Raw genomic sequence first — 27,269 nt, 5'->3', positions numbered from 1 at the left:
AATCAAATCAAAAACAAACATGTAAGTATATAAACAACTTCGAAGTTGACTTCTTAACAGAATGCACACAGTTAAGTAAACAAACCAACTGACTGATTACAACTTAAGTCAACGATACACGTTTTGCAAGTTGCCTTTGCATCAGAACTTTCGCGAAACCCAAAATGTTCCCATACTTTTTATTTTAATTTTGACGGTGCGTCTTTCAGCTTGGTTTAGGGGGCAGTCTACAGTTTTTCTGGAAAATCCCCAGGCCGACAAGCACTGGTCTGCAAAACACCCTCAAAACAAGGCCTTCAGTCACAACCTGAAAATATATTCAGACCATATTCATTGCGGCCCGTCAACAGCTTGAAAATAAAGCACAAAACAATGCAGAAAATGCTCTTTAAATTTATATCTGGGGTAAAATAGACCTTTTCGGGGGTCTCGGAAATTGCCCATAAAAACCCCATTTTTACATAAACCCGGCAATCACATTTAACTTTCCGGGTAAGAATACGCACACAGTCGACAACATGCTTCGCACTATCAAAGCAAATGCTTTCAAACTAACCCAAACAAAATGGGTCATTACCATTGAACTTTTTTGCACTGCTAACTTATTTAAACCCACCGTTGAAATCTGTCAAATGCCGGCTGTTTCAAGCAGAAAGTACATGTGTTTACTTCTCACTCAGCATGTTGTTGTTGTTGACTAAAATTCAGGTCATTTAGTTTCGAATTACTCAAAACATGTGAAATTACTAGAATATTGACCATTTATACTTACATTTCAGCTCCTGGAGTCAAAAAAACAATTTCTTTTAGGCCATACACCTTAAATTCAGGAAATTGACCGGGGCCAATGCGCAGATAAGGCTAAAAAACTGTAGACTGCCTCCTTAAGATAGCAGTCAAAAGTTTTAAACCCATCTAAATTTGAATTATTTGTATACTTCAGTCAATTCTGGATGAAACTGGGTGGTTTTCTTTGTGAAATAACTACAATGTACAATTGCATACTATTTTTAGTGAGCATATCAGAGGCGGCATTTTCACACAACTTTTTGGTCATTTTTTTGGTTTTCTACCCAAGTCTAAAAATCACTCAGTTTGCACAGATATGAAATGTAGGTATAATCATATTGCCACAAATGACTCCTAATGAGTTTCATCTTTGATCCTGAGTAAAAAATTGTTCACAACACTGGTCCAAGTTAAAAAATAAAATGAATTTTGATGATTTTTTCGATAAAATCAGTGTGTTTTACTCACTTTTCATCAAAGTTGATGCACATATAGGGGTTTAAATGGTTTGAAAGGCACTAAATGTTGTATAAATAGTTGATTTAAGTCAACTTGGTATTACTTGCATAAATATCTAAGCCTATGGCACACAGAAACAGAGACTACAGCTCTAAAGCAGATGTGCTTACAATGCAAGGGAGGTAATTCCTATAGCCATATTTGACCATGAAGTTCCAAGTCTTAATACACTCACATTTTTTAGTCTAAATATTTGTCTTATGGTAATATGATGCCATTGAAGCAAGATTAGAGCCCCAAAACAATGACCTGGTGATATTTTGCAGATAAAACCTTCATTTGTGGGAGTCTTTATAGGCCAGGGTATCATTTTTGTGAAAGTTGCTATTCAGTCAACATCTATTTTTCTACTTTGGACATACATTTGTACTTAGTGTGAAAATGCCTTTTAATTACAGAAAAAGCGCGGGGAATATTAGCACACGCAGGAGTAGAGGCAAGAAAGCCACCCAGTTTAAGCTGGGACACAAGCCAAAATGGACTACATCCACTGAAATACACCAACCTGGAGTTTCCAGTGCAAGTTCCGAGGCGCCGAAAGCTTCTAAACGACTGGTACGGCTGACAGACAAGGAAGCCAGGGACAGTCAATTCGTCAGAACCACAGCAGGGTTAGCACAGGCAGACACTCTGGCATACACTCTCAGACCTAAACCTGAAAAGGAAGAAAAAACAGATTGTGAGTGTGACCGCAATGAAAATTTCATTGTGAATAATGAGAAAATGCTGGCACTTATTAAAGATGTACATGCAAGTGGTTGTAAGAAACCAAACATGAAAATGAAAGTTACACGTGCTGGTCTGTGTGTCTACATCTGTGTAAAATGTAGTTACTGTGGATTTAATTCGCAAACATTGCCAATGTCGGACACAATCCAGACCGCAAGAGGCCCCCCTGCAGGATTTTTGAACTATTTAGTAGCAATGCCAGTGCTAAAATCTAAAATTGGAATGGATGATGTAGCTACTGTATTAACATGGCTTAATATTAAGGCGCCATGCAAGCAAACATTTCAAAAAAAGTTTAATGACTTGGGACAAGCACAAACAGAACTGAGCGACAAACAATTGGAACTAAATCAGGACTATGTCGCAAATGTCATGAAAAAAGCCGGCTTCGAACCTGAAGTTGACATCCAATTTGACGTCGCCTACACATGTCGACCCCAGGGGGGATGCGAAAAGTCTACACAAAGCTTTGGGGCCCTGGTAGAACACAATACAGGTCAAAAACTCCCACTTGCCATAGCCATGGCCAACAAGCATTGCAGAAAAAGGTACTGCAGGCATGATAACTGCTCAAAAACCTTTGCAGCTGAGGCCTCGATTGCAAGCAGTGAGCGAGTATTACTTCACAGGTCATTGGATAAAGTGAAAGATGGTCCTTTGGCAGTAAGGTCAATAACCACCGACTCTGGTACGCAATCGGCAAAGGCTATACGGGATTACTATGAGCTTAAAAAGCAAACAAATCACTTAAAAAAGCAGACGGCCACCCACTACAAGTGCTTTGTTCACAAGCTGAGAGCTCTCGAAAGACATGTGCGTGCCGCAAAGTCAGACATCAAATCCATTCCAAAAAAGTACAACAAAGACGAATACATGCGTAAGCTGGCCAGCTGCCTCCGCTGCCGAGTGCGCATTGAACTGGAAAGACTGCGAAAACAGAGCTGCAGTGATGAGCTTTTTCTTCGATCGGCCAAATTTGCTATAGAAAACATCATGCATTGCTTCTCCGGAGATCACAAGATGTGCAAGGAACGCTCACGAGTGTGCACCTATCGAGTGACCAGCTCGTACAAACATTTGCCCTATGGAGAGCCACTAGCACTCCAGGAGAGTGACAAGAAAATTATTTTAGGAAACATTAATAAAACATTTGATGCCACGGGGTTGAAAGAAGTGGCAAAGCTCTTTAACACAAATGCTTGTGAGAGCTTAAATGCATCTGTGTTTCATTATGCCCCCAAAACTTCATTCTATGCTAGAAACTTTGCAGCTCTGTGTCATTCTGCAGTTCATACAAGGTCTATGGGGCCCAGCAAATCATCAATGAAGGTGGCAGAAAAGGTGACAGGGAAAAAAATCAGTTTACATAGCATGATATACAACCAACTGAAGGCCAAGGATCGCAGACGGGAATATGACAGCCGCAGGAAGGCCTCAGTGCGGTACAAAATAGTCAGATTCTACCTTAGAAAGCGGCACGCAAACAGAGCCCTGTACCGGGACGGTCTATATGCCTCTGAAAGTATGCCATCTACAAGTGCTGCTGACCATAGCTATGGACTTAAAGTGTAAAGCAGAAAACCTTGTGATGTACAGTACATGCAAACTGCGAACGGCAACATAACAATAACCTAACTTGTATATTTACCGCAGACCACAGACAGCATTCCCTGAAGCCCCTGTGACCCGAGCATTGACCATTTGTAAGGCACACTTTGCGGGAATTATTAACAGTTACTGGCTCATACGATAAATGCTCTATATTAATGCAAAGCTTATTGTGGCAGAGGTGTGAGATATGGAAATTGCGCTGCAGTGCACTGTGTCCGGGATCACACAAATAGTACTTGAGACGGTGGACTTTTAGCTTGATGCGCTTGCCCGATACAACAACACGGTGCACACCATAGCCGTACCTATCTGTTTCACCAGTCCACAGGCAACACAGACCAACCAACTCACTCTTTTCACCCAGAACAGCTTCCAGTTTCACTACAAGCTGATCCGGGGGAAAACTCGAAAAAAAAGCAGCGGCCATGAGTCACAGGGTCTTAAGCACAGATGAATCTGAAGAAAAGTGAAGTAAATACTCTTAATTTTGTAGCATCACATTCTATTATGCCTATTTAGAAGATTTCACTCTCTGAAATGTAAATTTAAATCACCTACGATAAGTATAGTGGTTAAACTGTCATGCAAAGTAGGGTTTTATTCAAAAATCAGGCTTACCTCCCCCTACTGAAATGTTAATATCTCTGCTCAAATTGGTCAGAATTGAATGGGAAAACTGTTTTCAGGTGTTGATGATTATATTTTATCAAAAAATGTCACATTTGACTATGCTGCCTTGGATGTGAAATTTGGCATTTTTTACCTTAAGGGGGCAGTCTACAGTTTTTCTGGAAAATCCCCAGGCCGACAAGCACTGGTCTGCAAAACACCCTCAAAACAAGGCCTTCAGTCACAACCTGAAAATATATTCAGACCATATTCATTGCGGCCCGTCAACAGCTTGAAAATAAAGCACAAAACAATGCAGAAAATGCTCTTTAAATTTATATCTGGGGTAAAATAGACCTTTTCGGGGGTCTCGGAAATTGCCCATAAAAACCCCATTTTTACATAAACCCGGCAATCACATTTAACTTTCCGGGTAAGAATACGCACACAGTCGACAACATGCTTCGCACTATCAAAGCAAATGCTTTCAAACTAACCCAAACAAAATGGGTCATTACCATTGAACTTTTTTGCACTGCTAACTTATTTAAACCCACCGTTGAAATCTGTCAAATGCCGGCTGTTTCAAGCAGAAAGTACATGTGTTTACTTCTCACTCAGCATGTTGTTGTTGTTGACTAAAATTCAGGTCATTTAGTTTCGAATTACTCAAAACATGTGAAATTACTAGAATATTGACCATTTATACTTACATTTCAGCTCCTGGAGTCAAAAAACAATTTCTTTTAGGCCATACACCTTAAATTCAGGAAATTGACCGGGGCCAATGCGCAGATAAGGCTAAAAAACTGTAGACTGCCTCCTTAAGATAGCAGTCAAAAGTTTTAAACCCATCTAAATTTGAATTATTTGTATACTTCAGTCAATTCTGGATGAAACTGGGTGGTTTTCTTTGTGAAATAACTACAATGTACAATTGCATACTATTTTTAGTGAGCATATCAGAGGCGGCATTTTCACACAACTTTTTGGTCATTTTTTTGGTTTTCTACCCAAGTCTAAAAATCACTCAGTTTGCACAGATATGAAATGTAGGTATAATCATATTGCCACAAATGACTCCTAATGAGTTTCATCTTTGATCCTGAGTAAAAAATTGTTCACAACACTGGTCCAAGTTAAAAAATAAAATGAATTTTGATGATTTTTTCGATAAAATCAGTGTGTTTTACTCACTTTTCATCAAAGTTGATGCACATATAGGGGTTTAAATGGTTTGAAAGGCACTAAATGTTGTATAAATAGTTGATTTAAGTCAACTTGGTATTACTTGCATAAATATCTAAGCCTATGGCACACAGAAACAGAGACTACAGCTCTAAAGCAGATGTGCTTACAATGCAAGGGAGGTAATTCCTATAGCCATATTTGACCATGAAGTTCCAAGTCTTAATACACTCACATTTTTTAGTCTAAATATTTGTCTTATGGTAATATGATGCCATTGAAGCAAGATTAGAGCCCCAAAACAATGACCTGGTGATATTTTGCAGATAAAACCTTCATTTGTGGGAGTCTTTATAGGCCAGGGTATCATTTTTGTGAAAGTTGCTATTCAGTCAACATCTATTTTTCTACTTTGGACATACATTTGTACTTAGTGTGAAAATGCCTTTTAATTACAGAAAAAGCGCGGGGAATATTAGCACACGCAGGAGTAGAGGCAAGAAAGCCACCCAGTTTAAGCTGGGACACAAGCCAAAATGGACTACATCCACTGAAATACACCAACCTGGAGTTTCCAGTGCAAGTTCCGAGGCGCCGAAAGCTTCTAAACGACTGGTACGGCTGACAGACAAGGAAGCCAGGGACAGTCAATTCGTCAGAACCACAGCAGGGTTAGCACAGGCAGACACTCTGGCATACACTCTCAGACCTAAACCTGAAAAGGAAGAAAAAACAGATTGTGAGTGTGACCGCAATGAAAATTTCATTGTGAATAATGAGAAAATGCTGGCACTTATTAAAGATGTACATGCAAGTGGTTGTAAGAAACCAAACATGAAAATGAAAGTTACACGTGCTGGTCTGTGTGTCTACATCTGTGTAAAATGTAGTTACTGTGGATTTAATTCGCAAACATTGCCAATGTCGGACACAATCCAGACCGCAAGAGGCCCCCCTGCAGGATTTTTGAACTATTTAGTAGCAATGCCAGTGCTAAAATCTAAAATTGGAATGGATGATGTAGCTACTGTATTAACATGGCTTAATATTAAGGCGCCATGCAAGCAAACATTTCAAAAAAAGTTTAATGACTTGGGACAAGCACAAACAGAACTGAGCGACAAACAATTGGAACTAAATCAGGACTATGTCGCAAATGTCATGAAAAAAGCCGGCTTCGAACCTGAAGTTGACATCCAATTTGACGTCGCCTACACATGTCGACCCCAGGGGGGATGCGAAAAGTCTACACAAAGCTTTGGGGCCCTGGTAGAACACAATACAGGTCAAAAACTCCCACTTGCCATAGCCATGGCCAACAAGCATTGCAGAAAAAGGTACTGCAGGCATGATAACTGCTCAAAAACCTTTGCAGCTGAGGCCTCGATTGCAAGCAGTGAGCGAGTATTACTTCACAGGTCATTGGATAAAGTGAAAGATGGTCCTTTGGCAGTAAGGTCAATAACCACCGACTCTGGTACGCAATCGGCAAAGGCTATACGGGATTACTATGAGCTTAAAAAGCAAACAAATCACTTAAAAAAGCAGACGGCCACCCACTACAAGTGCTTTGTTCACAAGCTGAGAGCTCTCGAAAGACATGTGCGTGCCGCAAAGTCAGACATCAAATCCATTCCAAAAAAGTACAACAAAGACGAATACATGCGTAAGCTGGCCAGCTGCCTCCGCTGCCGAGTGCGCATTGAACTGGAAAGACTGCGAAAACAGAGCTGCAGTGATGAGCTTTTTCTTCGATCGGCCAAATTTGCTATAGAAAACATCATGCATTGCTTCTCCGGAGATCACAAGATGTGCAAGGAACGCTCACGAGTGTGCACCTATCGAGTGACCAGCTCGTACAAACATTTGCCCTATGGAGAGCCACTAGCACTCCAGGAGAGTGACAAGAAAATTATTTTAGGAAACATTAATAAAACATTTGATGCCACGGGGTTGAAAGAAGTGGCAAAGCTCTTTAACACAAATGCTTGTGAGAGCTTAAATGCATCTGTGTTTCATTATGCCCCCAAAACTTCATTCTATGCTAGAAACTTTGCAGCTCTGTGTCATTCTGCAGTTCATACAAGGTCTATGGGGCCCAGCAAATCATCAATGAAGGTGGCAGAAAAGGTGACAGGGAAAAAAATCAGTTTACATAGCATGATATACAACCAACTGAAGGCCAAGGATCGCAGACGGGAATATGACAGCCGCAGGAAGGCCTCAGTGCGGTACAAAATAGTCAGATTCTACCTTAGAAAGCGGCACGCAAACAGAGCCCTGTACCGGGACGGTCTATATGCCTCTGAAAGTATGCCATCTACAAGTGCTGCTGACCATAGCTATGGACTTAAAGTGTAAAGCAGAAAACCTTGTGATGTACAGTACATGCAAACTGCGAACGGCAACATAACAATAACCTAACTTGTATATTTACCGCAGACCACAGACAGCATTCCCTGAAGCCCCTGTGACCCGAGCATTGACCATTTGTAAGGCACACTTTGCGGGAATTATTAACAGTTACTGGCTCATACGATAAATGCTCTATATTAATGCAAAGCTTATTGTGGCAGAGGTGTGAGATATGGAAATTGCGCTGCAGTGCACTGTGTCCGGGATCACACAAATAGTACTTGAGACGGTGGACTTTTAGCTTGATGCGCTTGCCCGATACAACAACACGGTGCACACCATAGCCGTACCTATCTGTTTCACCAGTCCACAGGCAACACAGACCAACCAACTCACTCTTTTCACCCAGAACAGCTTCCAGTTTCACTACAAGCTGATCCGGGGGAAAACTCGAAAAAAAAAGCAGCGGCCATGAGTCACAGGGTCTTAAGCACAGATGAATCTGAAGAAAAGTGAAGTAAATACTCTTAATTTTGTAGCATCACATTCTATTATGCCTATTTAGAAGATTTCACTCTCTGAAATGTAAATTTAAATCACCTACGATAAGTATAGTGGTTAAACTGTCATGCAAAGTAGGGTTTTATTCAAAAATCAGGCTTACCTCCCCCTACTGAAATGTTAATATCTCTGCTCAAATTGGTCAGAATTGAATGGGAAAACTGTTTTCAGGTGTTGATGATTATATTTTATCAAAAAATGTCACATTTGACTATGCTGCCTTGGATGTGAAATTTGGCATTTTTTACCTTAAGGGGGCAGTCTACAGTTTTTCTGGAAAATCCCCAGGCCGACAAGCACTGGTCTGCAAAACACCCTCAAAACAAGGCCTTCAGTCACAACCTGAAAATATATTCAGACCATATTCATTGCGGCCCGTCAACAGCTTGAAAATAAAGCACAAAACAATGCAGAAAATGCTCTTTAAATTTATATCTGGGGTAAAATAGACCTTTTCGGGGGTCTCGGAAATTGCCCATAAAAACCCCATTTTTACATAAACCCGGCAATCACATTTAACTTTCCGGGTAAGAATACGCACACAGTCGACAACATGCTTCGCACTATCAAAGCAAATGCTTTCAAACTAACCCAAACAAAATGGGTCATTACCATTGAACTTTTTTGCACTGCTAACTTATTTAAACCCACCGTTGAAATCTGTCAAATGCCGGCTGTTTCAAGCAGAAAGTACATGTGTTTACTTCTCACTCAGCATGTTGTTGTTGTTGACTAAAATTCAGGTCATTTAGTTTCGAATTACTCAAAACATGTGAAATTACTAGAATATTGACCATTTATACTTACATTTCAGCTCCTGGAGTCAAAAAAACAATTTCTTTTAGGCCATACACCTTAAATTCAGGAAATTGACCGGGGCCAATGCGCAGATAAGGCTAAAAAACTGTAGACTGCCTCCTTAAGATAGCAGTCAAAAGTTTTAAACCCATCTAAATTTGAATTATTTGTATACTTCAGTCAATTCTGGATGAAACTGGGTGGTTTTCTTTGTGAAATAACTACAATGTACAATTGCATACTATTTTTAGTGAGCATATCAGAGGCGGCATTTTCACACAACTTTTTGGTCATTTTTTTGGTTTTCTACCCAAGTCTAAAAATCACTCAGTTTGCACAGATATGAAATGTAGGTATAATCATATTGCCACAAATGACTCCTAATGAGTTTCATCTTTGATCCTGAGTAAAAAATTGTTCACAACACTGGTCCAAGTTAAAAAATAAAATGAATTTTGATGATTTTTTCGATAAAATCAGTGTGTTTTACTCACTTTTCATCAAAGTTGATGCACATATAGGGGTTTAAATGGTTTGAAAGGCACTAAATGTTGTATAAATAGTTGATTTAAGTCAACTTGGTATTACTTGCATAAATATCTAAGCCTATGGCACACAGAAACAGAGACTACAGCTCTAAAGCAGATGTGCTTACAATGCAAGGGAGGTAATTCCTATAGCCATATTTGACCATGAAGTTCCAAGTCTTAATACACTCACATTTTTTAGTCTAAATATTTGTCTTATGGTAATATGATGCCATTGAAGCAAGATTAGAGCCCCAAAACAATGACCTGGTGATATTTTGCAGATAAAACCTTCATTTGTGGGAGTCTTTATAGGCCAGGGTATCATTTTTGTGAAAGTTGCTATTCAGTCAACATCTATTTTTCTACTTTGGACATACATTTGTACTTAGTGTGAAAATGCCTTTTAATTACAGAAAAAGCGCGGGGAATATTAGCACACGCAGGAGTAGAGGCAAGAAAGCCACCCAGTTTAAGCTGGGACACAAGCCAAAATGGACTACATCCACTGAAATACACCAACCTGGAGTTTCCAGTGCAAGTTCCGAGGCGCCGAAAGCTTCTAAACGACTGGTACGGCTGACAGACAAGGAAGCCAGGGACAGTCAATTCGTCAGAACCACAGCAGGGTTAGCACAGGCAGACACTCTGGCATACACTCTCAGACCTAAACCTGAAAAGGAAGAAAAAACAGATTGTGAGTGTGACCGCAATGAAAATTTCATTGTGAATAATGAGAAAATGCTGGCACTTATTAAAGATGTACATGCAAGTGGTTGTAAGAAACCAAACATGAAAATGAAAGTTACACGTGCTGGTCTGTGTGTCTACATCTGTGTAAAATGTAGTTACTGTGGATTTAATTCGCAAACATTGCCAATGTCGGACACAATCCAGACCGCAAGAGGCCCCCCTGCAGGATTTTTGAACTATTTAGTAGCAATGCCAGTGCTAAAATCTAAAATTGGAATGGATGATGTAGCTACTGTATTAACATGGCTTAATATTAAGGCGCCATGCAAGCAAACATTTCAAAAAAAGTTTAATGACTTGGGACAAGCACAAACAGAACTGAGCGACAAACAATTGGAACTAAATCAGGACTATGTCGCAAATGTCATGAAAAAAGCCGGCTTCGAACCTGAAGTTGACATCCAATTTGACGTCGCCTACACATGTCGACCCCAGGGGGGATGCGAAAAGTCTACACAAAGCTTTGGGGCCCTGGTAGAACACAATACAGGTCAAAAACTCCCACTTGCCATAGCCATGGCCAACAAGCATTGCAGAAAAAGGTACTGCAGGCATGATAACTGCTCAAAAACCTTTGCAGCTGAGGCCTCGATTGCAAGCAGTGAGCGAGTATTACTTCACAGGTCATTGGATAAAGTGAAAGATGGTCCTTTGGCAGTAAGGTCAATAACCACCGACTCTGGTACGCAATCGGCAAAGGCTATACGGGATTACTATGAGCTTAAAAAGCAAACAAATCACTTAAAAAAGCAGACGGCCACCCACTACAAGTGCTTTGTTCACAAGCTGAGAGCTCTCGAAAGACATGTGCGTGCCGCAAAGTCAGACATCAAATCCATTCCAAAAAAGTACAACAAAGACGAATACATGCGTAAGCTGGCCAGCTGCCTCCGCTGCCGAGTGCGCATTGAACTGGAAAGACTGCGAAAACAGAGCTGCAGTGATGAGCTTTTTCTTCGATCGGCCAAATTTGCTATAGAAAACATCATGCATTGCTTCTCCGGAGATCACAAGATGTGCAAGGAACGCTCACGAGTGTGCACCTATCGAGTGACCAGCTCGTACAAACATTTGCCCTATGGAGAGCCACTAGCACTCCAGGAGAGTGACAAGAAAATTATTTTAGGAAACATTAATAAAACATTTGATGCCACGGGGTTGAAAGAAGTGGCAAAGCTCTTTAACACAAATGCTTGTGAGAGCTTAAATGCATCTGTGTTTCATTATGCCCCCAAAACTTCATTCTATGCTAGAAACTTTGCAGCTCTGTGTCATTCTGCAGTTCATACAAGGTCTATGGGGCCCAGCAAATCATCAATGAAGGTGGCAGAAAAGGTGACAGGGAAAAAAAATCAGTTTACATAGCATGATATACAACCAACTGAAGGCCAAGGATCGCAGACGGGAATATGACAGCCGCAGGAAGGCCTCAGTGCGGTACAAAATAGTCAGATTCTACCTTAGAAAGCGGCACGCAAACAGAGCCCTGTACCGGGACGGTCTATATGCCTCTGAAAGTATGCCATCTACAAGTGCTGCTGACCATAGCTATGGACTTAAAGTGTAAAGCAGAAAACCTTGTGATGTACAGTACATGCAAACTGCGAACGGCAACATAACAATAACCTAACTTGTATATTTACCGCAGACCACAGACAGCATTCCCTGAAGCCCCTGTGACCCGAGCATTGACCATTTGTAAGGCACACTTTGCGGGAATTATTAACAGTTACTGGCTCATACGATAAATGCTCTATATTAATGCAAAGCTTATTGTGGCAGAGGTGTGAGATATGGAAATTGCGCTGCAGTGCACTGTGTCCGGGATCACACAAATAGTACTTGAGACGGTGGACTTTTAGCTTGATGCGCTTGCCCGATACAACAACACGGTGCACACCATAGCCGTACCTATCTGTTTCACCAGTCCACAGGCAACACAGACCAACCAACTCACTCTTTTCACCCAGAACAGCTTCCAGTTTCACTACAAGCTGATCCGGGGGAAAACTCGAAAAAAAAAGCAGCGGCCATGAGTCACAGGGTCTTAAGCACAGATGAATCTGAAGAAAAGTGAAGTAAATACTCTTAATTTTGTAGCATCACATTCTATTATGCCTATTTAGAAGATTTCACTCTCTGAAATGTAAATTTAAATCACCTACGATAAGTATAGTGGTTAAACTGTCATGCAAAGTAGGGTTTTATTCAAAAATCAGGCTTACCTCCCCCTACTGAAATGTTAATATCTCTGCTCAAATTGGTCAGAATTGAATGGGAAAACTGTTTTCAGGTGTTGATGATTATATTTTATCAAAAAATGTCACATTTGACTATGCTGCCTTGGATGTGAAATTTGGCATTTTTTACCTTAAGGGGGCAGTCTACAGTTTTTCTGGAAAATCCCCAGGCCGACAAGCACTGGTCTGCAAAACACCCTCAAAACAAGGCCTTCAGTCACAACCTGAAAATATATTCAGACCATATTCATTGCGGCCCGTCAACAGCTTGAAAATAAAGCACAAAACAATGCAGAAAATGCTCTTTAAATTTATATCTGGGGTAAAATAGACCTTTTCGGGGGGTCTCGGAAATTGCCCATAAAAACCCCATTTTTACATAAACCCGGCAATCACATTTAACTTTCCGGGGTAAGAATACGCACACAGTCGACAACATGCTTCGCACTATCAAAGCAAATGCTTTCAAACTAACCCAAACAAAATGGGTCATTACCATTGAACTTTTTTGCACTGCTAACTTATTTAAACCCACCGTTGAAATCTGTCAAATGCCGGCTGTTTCAAGCAGAAAGTACATGTGTTTACTTCTCACTCAGCATGTTGTTGTTGTTGACTAAAATTCAGGTCATTTAGTTTCGAATTACTCAAAACATGTGAAATTACTAGAATATTGACCATTTATACTTACATTTCAGCTCCTGGAGTCAAAAAACAATTTCTTTTAGGCCATACACCTTAAATTCAGGAAATTGACCGGGGCCAATGCGCAGATAAGGCTAAAAAACTGTAGACTGCCTCCTTAAGATAGCAGTCAAAAGTTTTTAAACCCATCTAAATTTGAATTATTTGTATACTTCAGTCAATTCTGGATGAAACTGGGTGGTTTTCTTTGTGAAATAACTACAATGTACAATTGCATACTATTTTTAGTGAGCATATCAGAGGCGGCATTTTCACACAACTTTTTGGTCATTTTTTTGGTTTTCTACCCAAGTCTAAAAATCACTCAGTTTGCACAGATATGAAATGTAGGTATAATCATATTGCCACAAATGACTCCTAATGAGTTTCATCTTTGATCCTGAGTAAAAAATTGTTCACAACACTGGTCCAAGTTAAAAAATAAAATGAATTTTGATGATTTTTTCGATAAAATCAGTGTGTTTTACTCACTTTCATCAAAGTTGATGCACATATAGGGGTTTTAAATGGTTTGAAAGGCACTAAATGTTGTATAAATAGTTGATTTAAGTCAACTTGGTATTACTTGCATAATATCTAAGCCTATGGCACACAGAAACAGAGACTACAGCTCTAAAGCAGATGTGCTTACAATGCAAGGGAGGTAATTCCTATAGCCATATTTGACCATGAAGTTCCAAGTCTTAATACACTCACATTTTTTAGTCTAAATATTTGTCTTATGGTAATATGATGCCATTGAAGCAAGATTAGAGCCCCAAAACAATGACCTGGTGATATTTTGCAGATAAAACCTTCATTTGTGGGAGTCTTTATAGGCCAGGGTATCATTTTTGTGAAAGTTGCTATTCAGTCAACATCTATTTTTCTACTTTGGACATACATTTGTACTTAGTGTGAAAATGCCTTTTAATTACAGAAAAAGCGCGGGGAATATTAGCACACGCAGGAGTAGAGGCAAGAAAGCCACCCAGTTTAAGCTGGGACACAAGCCAAAATGGACTACATCCACTGAAATACACCAACCTGGAGTTTCCAGTGCAAGTTCCGAGGCGCCGAAAGCTTCTAAACGACTGGTACGGCTGACAGACAAGGAAGCCAGGGACAGTCAATTCGTCAGAACCACAGCAGGGTTAGCACAGGCAGACACTCTGGCATACACTCTCAGACCTAAACCTGAAAAGGAAGAAAAAACAGATTGTGAGTGTGACCGCAATGAAAATTTCATTGTGAATAATGAGAAAATGCTGGCACTTATTAAAGATGTACATGCAAGTGGTTGTAAGAAACCAAACATGAAAATGAAAGTTACACGTGCTGGTCTGTGTGTCTACATCTGTGTAAAATGTAGTTACTGTGGATTTAATTCGCAAACATTGCCAATGTCGGACACAATCCAGACCGCAAGAGGCCCCCCTGCAGGATTTTTGAACTATTTAGTAGCAATGCCAGTGCTAAAATCTAAAATTGGAATGGATGATGTAGCTACTGTATTAACATGGCTTAATATTAAGGCGCCATGCAAGCAAACATTTCAAAAAAAGTTTAATGACTTGGGACAAGCACAAACAGAACTGAGCGACAAACAATTGGAACTAAATCAGGACTATGTCGCAAATGTCATGAAAAAAGCCGGCTTCGAACCTGAAGTTGACATCCAATTTGACGTCGCCTACACATGTCGACCCCAGGGGGGATGCGAAAAGTCTACACAAAGCTTTGGGGCCCTGGTAGAACACAATACAGGTCAAAAACTCCCACTTGCCATAGCCATGGCCAACAAGCATTGCAGAAAAAGGTACTGCAGGCATGATAACTGCTCAAAAACCTTTGCAGCTGAGGCCTCGATTGCAAGCAGTGAGCGAGTATTACTTCACAGGTCATTGGATAAAGTGAAAGATGGTCCTTTGGCAGTAAGGTCAATAACCACCGACTCTGGTACGCAATCGGCAAAGGCTATACGGGATTACTATGAGCTTAAAAAGCAAACAAATCACTTAAAAAAGCAGACGGCCACCCACTACAAGTGCTTTGTTCACAAGCTGAGAGCTCTCGAAAGACATGTGCGTGCCGCAAAGTCAGACATCAAATCCATTCCAAAAAAGTACAACAAAGACGAATACATGCGTAAGCTGGCCAGCTGCCTCCGCTGCCGAGTGCGCATTGAACTGGAAAGACTGCGAAAACAGAGCTGCAGTGATGAGCTTTTTCTTCGATCGGCCAAATTTGCTATAGAAAACATCATGCATTGCTTCTCCGGAGATCACAAGATGTGCAAGGAACGCTCACGAGTGTGCACCTATCGAGTGACCAGCTCGTACAAACATTTGCCCTATGGAGAGCCACTAGCACTCCAGGAGAGTGACAAGAAAATTATTTTAGGAAACATTAATAAAACATTTGATGCCACGGGGTTGAAAGAAGTGGCAAAGCTCTTTAACACAAATGCTTGTGAGAGCTTAAATGCATCTGTGTTTCATTATGCCCCCAAAACTTCATTCTATGCTAGAAACTTTGCAGCTCTGTGTCATTCTGCAGTTCATACAAGGTCTATGGGGCCCAGCAAATCATCAATGAAGGTGGCAGAAAGGTGACAGGGAAAAAATCAGTTTACATAGCATGATATACAACCAACTGAAGGCCAAGGATCGCAGACGGGAATATGACAGCCGCAGGAAGGCCTCAGTGCGGTACAAAATAGTCAGATTCTACCTTAGAAAGCGGCACGCAAACAGAGCCCTGTACCGGGACGGTCTATATGCCTCTGAAAGTATGCCATCTACAAGTGCTGCTGACCATAGCTATGGACTTAAAGTGTAAAGCAGAAAACCTTGTGATGTACAGTACATGCAAACTGCGAACGGCAACATAACAATAACCTAACTTGTATATTTACCGCAGACCACAGACAGCATTCCCTGAAGCCCCTGTGACCCGAGCATTGACCATTTGTAAGGCACACTTTGCGGGAATTATTAACAGTTACTGGCTCATACGATAAATGCTCTATATTAATGCAAAGCTTATTGTGGCAGAGGTGTGAGATATGGAAATTGCGCTGCAGTGCACTGTGTCCGGGATCACACAAATAGTACTTGAGACGGTGGACTTTTAGCTTGATGCGCTTGCCCGATACAACAACACGGTGCACACCATAGCCGTACCTATCTGTTTCACCAGTCCACAGGCAACACAGACCAACCAACTCACTCTTTTCACCCAGAACAGCTTCCAGTTTCACTACAAGCTGATCCGGGGGAAAACTCGAAAAAAAAAGCAGCGGCCATGAGTCACAGGGTCTTAAGCACAGATGAATCTGAAGAAAAGTGAAGTAAATACTCTTAATTTTGTAGCATCACATTCTATTATGCCTATTTAGAAGATTTCACTCTCTGAAATGTAAATTTAAATCACCTACGATAAGTATAGTGGTTAAACTGTCATGCAAAGTAGGGTTTTATTCAAAAATCAGGCTTACCTCCCCCTACTGAAATGTTAATATCTCTGCTCAAATTGGTCAGAATTGAATGGGAAAACTGTTTTCAGGTGTTGATGATTATATTTTATCAAAAATGTCACATTTGACTATGCTGCCTTGGATGTGAAATTTGGCATTTTTTACCTTAAGGGGGCAGTCTACAGTTTTTCTGGAAAATCCCCAGGCCGACAAGCACTGGTCTGCAAAACACCCTCAAAACAAGGCCTTCAGTCACAACCTGAAAATATATCAGACCATATTCATTGCGGCCCGTCAACAGCTTGAAAATAAAGCACAAAACAATGCAGAAAATGCTCTTTAAATTTATATCTGGGGTAAAATAGACCTTTTCGGGGGTCTCGGAAATTGCCCATAAAAACCCCCATTTTTACATAAACCCGGCAATCACATTTAACTTTCCGGGTAAGAATACGCACACAGTCGACAACATGCTTCGCACTATCAAAGCAAATGCTTTCAAACTAACCCAAACAAAATGGGTCATTACCATTGAACTTTTTTGCACTGCTAACTTATTTAAACCCACCGTTGAAATCTGTCAAATGCCGGCTGTTTCAAGCAGAAAGTACATGTGTTTACTTCTCACTCAGCATGTTGTTGTTGTTGACTAAAATTCAGGTCATTTAGTTTCGAATTACTCAAAACATGTGAAATTACTAGAATATTGACCATTTATACTTACATTTCAGCTCCTGGAGTCAAAAAACAATTTCTTTTAGGCCATACACCTTAAATTCAGGAAATTGACCGGGGCCAATGCGCAGATAAGGCTAAAAAACTGTAGACTGCCTCCTTAAGATAGCAGTCAAAAGTTTTAAACCCATCTAAATTTGAATTATTTGTATACTTCAGTCAATTCTGGATGAAACTGGGTGGTTTTCTTTGTGAAATAACTACAATGTACAATTGCATACTATTTTTAGTGAGCATATCAGAGGCGGCATTTTCACACAACTTTTTGGTCATTTTTTTGGTTTTCTACCCAAGTCTAAAAATCACTCAGTTTGCACAGATATGAAATGTAGGTATAATCATATTGCCACAAATGACTCCTAATGAGTTTCATCTTTGATCCTGAGTAAAAAATTGTTCACAACCACTGGTCCAAGTTAAAAAATAAAATGAATTTTGATGATTTTTTTCGATAAAATCAGTGTGTTTTACTCACTTTTCATCAAAGTTGATGCACATATAGGGGTTTAAATGGTTTGAAAGGCACTAAATGTTGTATAAATAGTTGATTTAAGTCAACTTGGTATTACTTGCATAAATATCTAAGCCTATGGCACACAGAAACAGAGGACTACAGCTCTAAAGCAGATGTGCTTACAATGCAAGGGAGGTAATTCCTATAGCCATATTTGACCATGAAGTTCCAAGTCTTAATACACTCACATTTTTTAGTCTAAATATTTGTCTTATGGTAATATGATGCCATTGAAGCAAGATTAGAGCCCCAAAACAATGACCTGTGATATTTTGCAGATAAAACCTTCATTTGTGGGAGTCTTTATAGGCCAGGGTATCATTTTTGTGAAAGTTGCTATTCAGTCAACATCTATTTTTCTACTTTGGACATACATTTGTACTTAGTGTGAAAATGCCTTTTAATTACAGAAAAAGCGCGGGGAATATTAGCACACGCAGGAGTAGAGGCAAGAAAGCCACCCAGTTTAAGCTGGGACACAAGCCAAAATGGACTACATCCACTGAAATACACCAACCTGGAGTTTCCAGTGCAAGTTCCGAGGCGCCGAAAGCTTCTAAACGACTGGTACGGCTGACAGACAAGGAAGCCAGGGACAGTCAATTCGTCAGAACCACAGCAGGGTTAGCACAGGCAGACACTCTGGCATACACTCTCAGACCTAACCTGAAAAGGAAGAAAAAACAGATTGTGAGTGTGACCGCAATGAAAATTTCATTGTGAATAATGAGAAAATGCTGGCACTTATTAAAGATGTACATGCAAGTGGTTGTAAGAAACCAAACATGAAAATGAAAGTTACACGTGCTGGTCTGTGTGTCTACATCTGTGTAAAATGTAGTTACTGTGGATTTAATTCGCAAACATTGCCAATGTCGGACACAATCCAGACCGCAAGAGGCCCCCCTGCAGGATTTTTGAACTATTTAGTAGCAATGCCAGTGCTAAAATCTAAAATTGGAATGGATGATGTAGCTACTGTATTAACATGGCTTAATATTAAGGCGCCATGCAAGCAAACATTTCAAAAAAAGTTTAATGACTTGGGACAAGCACAAACAGAACTGAGCGACAAACAATTGGAACTAAATCAGGACTATGTCGCAAATGTCATGAAAAAAGCCGGCTTCGAACCTGAAGTTGACATCCAATTTGACGTCGCCTACACATGTCGACCCCAGGGGGGATGCGAAAAGTCTACACAAAGCTTTGGGGCCCTGGTAGAACACAATACAGGTCAAAAACTCCCACTTGCCATAGCCATGGCCAACAAGCATTGCAGAAAAAGGTACTGCAGGCATGATAACTGCTCAAAACCTTTGCAGCTGAGGCCTCGATTGCAAGCAGTGAGCGAGTATTACTTCACAGGTCATTGGATAAAGTGAAAGATGGTCCTTTGGCAGTAAGGTCAATAACCACCGACTCTGGTACGCAATCGGCAAAGGCTATACGGGATTACTATGAGCTTAAAAAGCAAACAAATCACTTAAAAAAGCAGACGGCCACCCACTACAAGTGCTTTGTTCACAAGCTGAGAGCTCTCGAAAGACATGTGCGTGCCGCAAAGTCAGACATCAAATCCATTCCAAAAAAGTACAACAAAGACGAATACATGCGTAAGCTGGCCAGCTGCCTCCGCTGCCGAGTGCGCATTGAACTGGAAAGACTGCGAAAACAGAGCTGCAGTGATGAGCTTTCTTCTTCGATCGGCCAAATTTGCTATAGAAAACATCATGCATTGCTTCTCCGGAGATCACAAGATGTGCAAGGAACGCTCACGAGTGTGCACCTATCGAGTGACCAGCTCGTACAAACATTTGCCCTATGGAGAGCCACTAGCACTCCAGGAGAGTGACAAGAAAATTATTTTAGGAAACATTAATAAAACATTTGATGCCACGGGGTTGAAAGAAGTGGCAAAGCTCTTTAACACAAATGCTTGTGAGAGCTTAAATGCATCTGTGTTTCATTATGCCCCCAAAACTTCATTCTATGCTAGAAACTTTGCAGCTCTGTGTCATTCTGCAGTTCATACAAGGTCTATGGGGCCCAGCAAATCATCAATGAAGGTGGCAGAAAAGGTGACAGGGAAAAAAATCAGTTTACATAGCATGATATACAACCAACTGAAGGCCAAGGATCGCAGACGGGAATATGACAGCCGCAGGAAGGCCTCAGTGCGGTACAAATAGTCAGATTCTACCTTAGAAAGCGGCACGCAAACAGAGCCCTGTACCGGGACGGTCTATATGCCTCTGAAAGTATGCCATCTACAAGTGCTGCTGACCATAGCTATGGACTTAAAGTGTAAAGCAGAAAACCTTGTGATGTACAGTACATGCAAACTGCGAACGGCAACATAACAATAACCTAACTTGTATATTTACCGCAGACCACAGACAGCATTCCCTGAAGCCCCTGTGACCCGAGCATTGACCATTTGTAAGGCACACTTTGCGGGGAATTATTAACAGTTACTGGCTCATACGATAAATGCTCTATATTAATGCAAAGCTTATTGTGGCAGAGGTGTGAGATATGGGAAATTGCGCTGCAGTGCACTGTGTCCGGGATCACACAAATAGTACTTGAGACGGTGGACTTTTAGCTTGATGCGCTTGCCCGATACAACAACACGGTGCACACCATAGCCGTACCTATCTGTTTCACCAGTCCACAGGCAACACAGACCAACCAACTCACTCTTTCACCCAGAACAGCTTCCAGTTTCACTACAAGCTGATCCGGGGGAAAAACTCGAAAAAAAAAGCAGCGGCCATGAGTCACAGGGTCTTAAGCACAGATGAATCTGAAGAAAAGTGAAGTAAATACTCTTAATTTTGTAGCATCACATTCTATTATGCCTATTTAGAAGATTTCACTCTCTGAAATGTAAATTTAAATCACCTACGATAAGTATAGTGGTTAAACTGTCATGCAAAGTAGGGTTTTATTCAAAAATCAGGCTTACCTCCCCCTACTGAAATGTTAATATCTCTGCTCAAATTGGTCAGAATTGAATGGGAAAAACTGTTTTCAGGTGTTGATGATTATATTTTATCAAAAAATGTCACATTTGACTATGCTGCCTTGGATGTGAAATTTGGCATTTTTTACCTTAAGGGGGCAGTCTACAGTTTTTCTGGAAAATCCCCAGGCCGACAAGCACTGGTCTGCAAAACACCCTCAAAACAAGGCCTTCAGGTCACAACCTGAAAATATATTCAGACCATATTCATTGCGGCCCGTCAACAGCTTGAAAATAAAGCACAAAACAATGCAGAAAATGCTTCTTTAAATTTATATCTGGGGTAAAATAGACCTTTTCGGGGGTCTCGGAAATTGCCCATAAAAACCCCATTTTACATAAACCCGGCAATCACATTTAACTTTCCGGGTAAGAATACGCACACAGTCGACAACATGCTTCGCACTATCAAAGCAAATGCTTTCAAACTAACCCAAACAAAATGGGTCATTACCATTGAACTTTTTGCACTGCTAACTTATTTAAAACCCACCGTTGAAATCTGTCAAATGCCGGCTGTTTCAAGCAGAAAGTACATGTGTTTACTTCTCACTCAGCATGTTGTTGTTGTTGACTAAAATTCAGGTCATTTAGTTTCGAATTACTCAAAACATGTGAAATTACTAGAATATTGACCATTTATACTTACATTTCAGCTCCTGGAGTCAAAAAACAATTTCTTTTAGGCCATACACCTTAAATTCAGGAAATTGACCGGGGGCCAATGCGCAGATAAGGCTAAAAAACATGTAGACTGCCTCCTTAAGATAGCAGTCAAAAGTTTTAAACCCATCTAATTTGAATTATTTGTATACTTCAGTCAATTCTGGATGAAACTGGGTGGTTTTCCTTTGTGAAATAACTACAATGTACAATTGGCATACTATTTTTAGTGAGCATATCGAGGCGGCATTTCACGACAACTTTTTGGTCATTTTTTTGGTTTTCTACCCAAGTCTAAAAATCACTCAGTTTGCACAGATATGAAATGTAGGTATAATCATATTGCCACAAATGACTCCTATGAGTTTCATCTTTGATCCTGAGTAAAAAATTGTTCACAACACTGGTCCAAGTTAAAAAATAAATGAATTTTGATGATTTTTTCGATAAAATCAGTGTGTTTTACTCACTTTTCATCAAAGTTGATGCACATATAGGGGTTTAAATGGTTTGAAAGGCACTAAATGTTGTATAAATAGTTGATTTAAGTCAACTTGGTATTACTTGCATAAATATCTAAGCCTATGGCACACAGAAACAGAGACTACAGCTCTAAAGCAGATGTGCTTACAATGCAAGGGAGGTAATTCCTATAGCCATATTTGACCATGAAGTTCCAAGTCTTAATACACTCACATTTTTTAGTCTAAATATTGTCTTATGGTAATATGATGCCATTTGAAGCAGATTAGAGCCCCAAAACAATGACCTGGTGATATTTTGCAGATAAAACCTTCATTTGTGGGAGTCTTTATAGGCCAGGGTATCATTTTTGTGAAAGTTGCTATTCAGTCAACATCTATTTTTCTACTTTGGACATACATTTGTACTTAGTGTGAACAATGCCTTTTAATTACAGAAAAAGCGCGGGAATATTAGCACAACGCAAGGAGTAGAGGCAAAGAAGCCACCCAGTTTAAGCTGGACACAAGCCAAAATGGACTACATCCACTGAAATACACCAACCTGGAGTTTTCCAGTGCAAGTTCCGAGGCGCCGAAAGCTTCTAAACGACTGGTACGGCTGACAGACAAGGAAGCCAGGGACAGTCAATTCGTCAGAACCACAGCAGGGTTAGCACATGCAGACACTCTGGCATACACTCTCAGACCTAAACCTGAAAAGGAAGAAAAAAAACAGATTGTGAGTGTGACCGCAATGAAAATTTTCCATTGTGAATAATGAGAAAAATGCTGGCACTTATTAAAGATGTACATGCAAGTGGTTGTAAGAAACCAAACATGAAAAATGAAAGTACACGTGCTGGTCTGTGTGTCTACATCTGTGTAAAATGTAGTTACTGTGGATTTAATTCGGCAAACAGTGCCAATGTCGGACACAATCCCAGACCGCAAGAGGCCCCCTGCAGGATTTTTGAACTATTTAGTAGCAATGCCAGTGCTAAAATCTAAAAATTGGAATGGATGATTTAGCTACTGTATTAACATGGCTTATATTAAAGGCGCCATGCAAGCAAAACATTCAAAAAAAGTTTAATGACTTGGGACAAGCACAAACAGAACTGAGGCGACAAACAATTGGAACTAAATCAGGACTATGTCGCAAATGTCATGAAAAAAGCCGGCTTCGAACCTGAAGTTGACATCCAATTGACGTCGCCTACACATGTCGACCCCAGGGGGGATGCGAAAAAGTCTACACAAGCTTTGGGGCCCTGGTAGAACACAAATACAGGTCAAAAACTCCCACTTGCCATAGCCATGGCCAACAAGCATTGGCAGAAAAAGGTACTGCAGGCATGATAACTGCTCAAAAACCTTTGCAGCTGAGGCCTCGATTGCAAGCAGTGAGCGAGTATTACTTCACAGGTCATTGGATAAAGTGAAAGATGGTCCTTTGGCAGTAAGGTCAATAACCACCGACTCTGGTACGCAATCGGCAAAGGCTATACGGGATTACTATGAGCTTAAAAAGCAAACAAATCACTTAAAAAGCAGACGGCCACCCACTACAAGTGCTTTGTTCACAAGCTGAGAGCTCTCGAAAGACATGTGCGTGCCGCAAAGTCAGACATCAAATCCATTCCAAAAAAGTACAACAAAGACGAATACATGCGTAAGCTGGCCAGCTGCCTCCGCTGCCGAGTGCGCATTGAACTGGAAAGACTGCGAAAACAGAGCCTGCAGTGATGAGCTTTTCTTCGATCGGCCAAATTTGCTATAGAAAACATCATGCATTGCTTCTCCGGAGATCACAAGATGTGCAAGGAACGCTCACGAGTGTGGCACCTATCGAGTGACCAGCTCGGACAAACATTTGCCCTATGGAGAGCCACTAGCACTCCAGGAGAGTGACAAGAAAATTATTTTAGGAAACATTAATAAAACTTTGATGCCACGGGGTTGAAAGAAGTGGCAAAGCTCTTTAACACAAATGCTTGTGAGAGCTTAAATGCATCTGTGTTTCATTATGCCCCCCAAAACTTCATTCTATGCTAGAAACTTTGCAGCTCTGTGTCATTCTGCAGTTCATACAAGGGTCTATGGGGGGCCCAGCAAATCATCAATGAAGGTGGCAGAAAAGGTGACAGGGAAAAAAATCAGTTTACATAGCATGATATACAACCACTGAAGGCCAAGGATCGCAGACGGGAATATGACAGCCGCAGGAAGGCCTCAGTGCGGTACAAAATAGTCAGATTCTACCTTAGAAAGCGGCACGCAAACAGAGCCCTGTACCGCGGGACGGTCTATATGCCTCTGAAAGTATGTGCCATCTACAAGTTGCTAGCTGACTCATAGCTATGGACTTAAAGTGTAAAGCGAAAAAACTGGTGATGTTACAGTACAATGCAAACTGACGAACGGCCAACATACAATAACCTAACTTGTATATTAAACCGCAGACCACAGACAAGCACTTCCTGAAGCCCCTGTGAACCCGAGCATTGACCATTTGTAAGGCAACACTTGTGCGGGACATTATTAACATTTACTGGCTCATACGATAAATGCTCTATATTATATGCAAAGCTTATTGTGGCAAGAGGTGTGAGAAATATGGAAATTGGCGGCTGCAGTGCACTGTGTCCCGGGATCACAACAAATAGTACTTGAGACGGTGGACTTTTAGCTTGAATGCGCTTGCCCGATACAACAACACGGTGGCCACACCATAGCCCGTACCTATCTGGTTTCACCATCCCACAGGCAACAAAAAACAGACCATCCAACTCTACTCTTTTCAACCCCAGAAAACAGCTTCCCCAGTTTCAACTACAGCTGATCCGGGGGAAACTCGAAAAAAAAGCAGGCCGGCCATGATCACTAGGGTCTTAAGCACAGATGAATCTGAAGAAAGTGGAAAGTAAATACTCTTAATTTTGTAGCAGAACATTCTATTATGCCTATTTAGAAGATTTCACTCTCTGAAATGGTAAATTTAACATCACCTACGATAAGTATAGTGGTTAAAAACTGTCCATGCAAAGTAAGGGTTTTTATTCAAAAATCAGGCCTTACCTCCCCCTACTGAAATGTTATATCTCTGCTCAAAATTGGGCAGAATTGAATGGGAAAACTGTTTTCAGGTGGTGAGGATTATATTTTATCAAAAAATGTCACATTTGACTATGCTGCCTTGGATGTGAAATTTGGCATTTTTTACCTTAAGGGGCCATTCTAACAGTTTTTTCTGGAAAATCCCCAGGCCGACAAGCACTGGTTCTGGCAAAACAACCCTCAAACAGGCCTTCAGTCACAAACCTGAAAATATATTCAGACCATATTCATTGCGGCTGTTGCGGCCCGTCAACAGCTTGAAAATAAAGCAAACAACAAGGCAGAAAATGCTCTTTAAATTATATCTGCTGGGGAAGATAAAAAAAAAAAAAATAAAAAATAAAATAACTTTCGGGGGTCTCGGAAATTGCCCATAAAAACCCCATTTTTACATAAACCCGGCAATCACATTAAGCTTTCCGGTAAGAATACGCCACAGCAGTCGACAACATGCCTTCTACACTATCAAAGCAAATGCTTTCAAACTAACCCAAACAAATTGGGTCATTACCATTGAACTTTTTGTCACTGCTAACTTATTTAAACCCACCGTTGAAATCTGTCAATGCCGGCTGTTTCAAGCAGAAAGTACATGTGTTTACTTCTCACTCAGCATGTTGTTGTTGTTGACTAAAATTCAGGTCATTTAGTTTCGAATTACTCAAAACATGTGAAATTACTAGAATATTGACCATTTATACTTACATTTCAGCTCCTGGAGTCAAAAAACAATTTCTTTTAGGCCATACACGCTTAAATTCAGAAATTTGACCGGGCCAATGCGCAGATAAGGCTAAAAAAACTGTAACGACTGCCTCCTTAAGATAGCAGTCAAAAGTTTTAAACCCATCTAAATTTGAATTATTTGTATACTTCAGTCAATTCTGGATGAAACTGGGTGGTTTTTCTTTGTGAAATAACTACAATGTACAATTGCATACTATTTTTAGTGAGGCATATCAGAGGCGCATTTCACACAACTTTTTGGTCATTTTTTTTGGTTTTCTACCCCGTCTAAAAACTCACTCAGTTGGCACAGATATGAAATGTAGTATAATCATATTGCCACAAATGACTCCTAATGAGTTTCATCTTTTGATCCTGAGTAAAAAATTGTTCACAACACTGGTCCAAGTTAAAAATAAAATGAATTTTGATGATTTTTTCGATAAAATCAGTGTGTTTTTACTCACTTTTCATCAAAGTTGATGCACATATGGGGTTTAAATGGTTTGAAAGGCACTAAATGTTGTATAAATAGTTGATTTAAGTCAACTTGGTATTACTTGCATAAATATCTAAGCCTATGGCACACAGAAACAGAGACTACAGCTCTAAGCAGATGTGCTTACAATGCAAGGAGGTAATTCCTATAGCCATATTTGACCATGAAGTTCCAAGTCTTAATACACTCACATTTTTTAGTCTAAATATTTGTCTTATGGTAATATGATCCATTGAAGCAGATTAGAGCCCCAAACAATGACCTGGTGATATTTTGCAGATAAAACCTTCATTTGTGGGAGTCTTTATAGCCAGGTATCATTTTTTGTAAAGTTGCTATTCAGTCAACATCTATTTTTCTACTTTGGACATACATTTGTACTTAGTGGTGAAAATGCCTTTTAATTACAGAAAACGCGGGGAATATTAGCACACGCAGGAGTAGAGGCAAGAAAGCCACCCAGTTAAGCTGGGACACAAGCCAAAATGGACTACATCCACTGAAATACACCAACCTGGAGTTTCCAGTGCAAGTTCCGAGGCGCCGAAAGCTTCTAACGACTGGTACGGCGCTGACAGACAAGGAAGCCAGGGACAGTCAATTCGTCAGAACCACAGCAGGTTAGCACAGGCAGACACTCTGGCATACACTCTCAGACCTAAACCTGAAAAGGAAGAAAAAC

The 27,269-nt window shown here is 40.5% G+C and overlaps 2 protein-coding genes and 1 long non-coding RNA gene across 10 annotated transcripts in view; 1 reads left to right on the top strand and 2 right to left on the bottom strand.

Annotated features, from left to right (window-relative positions):
- Positions 1–306, bottom strand: part of LOC127864362 (uncharacterized) — a 28,817-nt gene extending 28,511 nt beyond the window's left edge. For all 4 annotated transcript variants that reach the window (XM_052404021.1, XM_052404018.1, XM_052404019.1 and 1 more), the window contains exon 1: positions 177–306. The gene's annotated coding sequence lies outside the window, so the exon portion shown is untranslated. The remainder of the gene's footprint in view (positions 1–176) is intronic.
- LOC127864361 (uncharacterized) lies at positions 272–22,712 on the top strand. 5 transcript variants are annotated; one of them, XM_052404017.1, is made up of 2 exons: positions 272–4,119; positions 22,701–22,712. In XM_052404017.1, the coding sequence occupies exon 1, from the start codon at positions 1,690–1,692 to the stop codon at positions 3,607–3,609; it is 1,920 nt and encodes a 639-aa protein (XP_052259977.1). In that variant the 5' UTR covers positions 272–1,689; the 3' UTR covers positions 3,610–4,119; positions 22,701–22,712. The 5 variants fall into 5 exon arrangements, with proteins under 5 accessions (XP_052259977.1, XP_052259976.1, XP_052259975.1 ...); XM_052404016.1 differs by lacking the exon at positions 22,701–22,712 and adding an exon at positions 18,501–18,648; XM_052404015.1 differs by lacking the exon at positions 22,701–22,712 and adding an exon at positions 14,304–15,864.
- Positions 6,529–27,269, bottom strand: LOC127864363 (uncharacterized). Its single transcript, XR_008041801.1, has 8 exons — positions 27,246–27,269; positions 18,608–18,751; positions 17,007–17,100; positions 14,411–14,560; positions 12,810–12,903; positions 10,210–10,359; positions 8,610–8,703; positions 6,529–8,302 (listed from the first exon to the last, which is right to left on the bottom strand). It is a non-coding gene; the product is annotated as an uncharacterized LOC127864363 (long non-coding RNA).

This window comes from Dreissena polymorpha, chromosome 1 (assembly GCF_020536995.1).
Source record: "Dreissena polymorpha isolate Duluth1 chromosome 1, UMN_Dpol_1.0, whole genome shotgun sequence".
Taxonomy (NCBI): domain Eukaryota; kingdom Metazoa; phylum Mollusca; class Bivalvia; order Myida; family Dreissenidae; genus Dreissena; species Dreissena polymorpha.
The sequence above is the reverse complement of the archived record's forward strand: the minus strand, read 5'-3'. Positions and strand labels throughout refer to the sequence as shown.